The sequence below is a fragment of the Nicotiana tomentosiformis genome, chromosome 11, assembly GCF_000390325.3.
Source record: "Nicotiana tomentosiformis chromosome 11, ASM39032v3, whole genome shotgun sequence".
Lineage (NCBI taxonomy): Eukaryota > Viridiplantae > Streptophyta > Magnoliopsida > Solanales > Solanaceae > Nicotiana > Nicotiana tomentosiformis.
Genome location: NC_090822.1, coordinates 112,248,083 through 112,250,238, shown reverse-complemented (window position 1 = coordinate 112,250,238; position 2,156 = coordinate 112,248,083). Strand labels below are relative to the sequence as shown.

Sequence of the window (2,156 nt, the reverse complement as noted above, 5' to 3'; positions counted from 1 at the left end):
TAGTAGAGTAGAAAATAACTAGAGTTATAATGCTACTCTTCCTTGGCGAAAGAGTTCTAGTTGATCTAAACTTTTAACTCCTCCCTTATCTTGGATAGTGTTCTCTTTTATTAATGAGTCCTTCTCCTTATCAATTATACATCCTTTTTAATCAGGAGATATCAATTATACCAAGTTAAGCTTATCTCCTTAACGTGCATCCCGCATGCTCGAATCTGCCCGTATCTATGCACACAAGGGATAGCCCTGGTTCATGCATGAGCTTCCTTTGTCAATCTTCAAAACTAACCTTCACTTGGGCCAAAAAAACTAATATTTCTTCTTTAGCATTTTAATCAATCTTTTTTTTTTCCTCAAGAAGAAATTAAAAATGGTCGATATTGAAGGATCACCAAGTAGTTCTATGCATGGAGTTACAGGTAGAGAACCAGTTCTTGCTTTCTCTGTTGCATCTCCAATGGTACAAACTGATACCACTGCACATTTTAAAGTTCCGGTCGATTCTGGACACAAGGCCAAGGTTTTCAAATTCTACTTATTTTCAAAACCTCACGGTCTAAGTTTTCAACTTTCTTGGATTTCTTTCTTTACTTGTTTTGTTTCTACTTTTGCTGCTGCCCCTTTAGTTCCTATAATTAGGGACAACCTTAACTTGACCAAAATGGACGTTGGTAATGCTGGGGTTGCCTCTGTTTCCGGAAGTATTCTATCTAGGCTTGCAATGGGTGCGATTTGTGACATGTTGGGACCAAGATATGGATGCGCATTTCTTATCATGTTATCAGCTCCGACTGTTTTTTGCATGTCTTTCGTGTCTTCGGCTGGTGGCTACGTTGTTGTGAGATTCATTATTGGATTCTCACTCACGACGTTTGTGTCATGTCAATATTGGATGAGTACGATGTTTAATAGTCAGATTATTGGACTTGTTAATGGAACAACAGCAGGATGGGGAAATATGAGGGGTCGACCTACTCAGCTTATTCTGCCTATTCTCTATGATATTATTAGAAGAGTAGGAGCCACCCCTTTTACTACTTGGAGAATTGCACTCTTTATTCCTGGATGGCTTCATGTTATTATGGGATTGGGAGAGTTGATTTTAGGGATTTGAATGACCAATTGGTATCGGATTTTGATGAATTTGGTATGACTAGACTCGTGAGTGAATGGGCTTTCGGATTTTGTGATTTTTGTCGGATTTCGAGACGTGGGCCCGAGGGCCATTTTGGAGCAAATTTTGGATTTTGAGTTATAACTGAATTTCTTGTACAATTGATTCCTTTAGCCCGTATTGATTGTATTGTGCTGTTTGTGGCTAGATTCGGGTCATTTGGAGGCAAAGGCTTATTGTAGCAGGGATTTGCTCGGATTGAGGTAAGTAACACTTCTAAACTTGGTTCTAAGGGTTTGAAACCCTGAATTTATGTGTTATGTGATTGGCATTGAGGTGACGCACATGCCAAGTGACGGGTGTGCGGGCGTGCACCATAAGAATTGTGACCTGGTTGATTCCATGGCACTGTCTAGTGGTTCTATTTTGTTGATATTCATGTTTTCACCATGTGATAAAGTAATTGATTTGTCAGTCATGCTAGATATCATGTTTTTATGTAGGTACTGTTGGGACCCATACTGGTCCTTTCTTACTGTTATATTACTGATTTCATTGATATTTTTTACTAAGTCATATTCATTCATTTCATATCATATCTCAGTCTCTGTTGTTATTTATTGATACATCATATCATTGTTTTCGGGATAGTATCATGACATTGTGAGCCCGTGAGAGAGAGACTGGAGAGATTGATGACTGAGTGAGGTCGAGGGCCTGATTATGAGTGACATTTATGGGATCGGGCTGCACGTCACAGCGGTTATACTAATTTATGATAGAGTTTTGGCTGAAGGAGCCCCTCCGGAGTCTGCACACACCCCAGTGAGCGCGGTTGATTATATTGAAGGATGAATCTTCCCTGGACATAGATCTTGTCTGAAGCATTATATACCTAGAGATAGATCTTCCTCGCGGGATGGGTTGGCCCTGCTCAGTACTAGGTGACTGATGGTCAGTGATGTATATATTCTGAGATGGATCTTCCCTGGGCCATATGGGCCATATACAGTACTGAATGATTGAGCATTTGAGAGTGTGA

At 40.0% G+C, this 2,156-nt stretch overlaps 1 protein-coding gene across 1 annotated transcript; it reads left to right on the top strand.

The window, feature by feature from the left end:
* The first annotated feature begins 370 nt into the window (after window positions 1-370).
* On the top strand, window positions 371-1,114 carry LOC117280686 (high-affinity nitrate transporter 2.1-like). The gene has a single exon (XM_033660439.2). The coding sequence runs from the start codon at window positions 371-373 to the stop codon at window positions 1,112-1,114; it is 744 nt and encodes a 247-aa protein (XP_033516330.1).
* The last annotated feature ends 1,042 nt before the right edge of the window (window positions 1,115-2,156 follow it).

Bases quoted from the DNA above. Each gene is read 5' to 3' on its own strand.
- LOC117280686 (XM_033660439.2), top strand. From the start codon at position 371: ATGGTCGATATTGAAGGATCACCAAGTAGTTCTATGCATGGAGTTACA.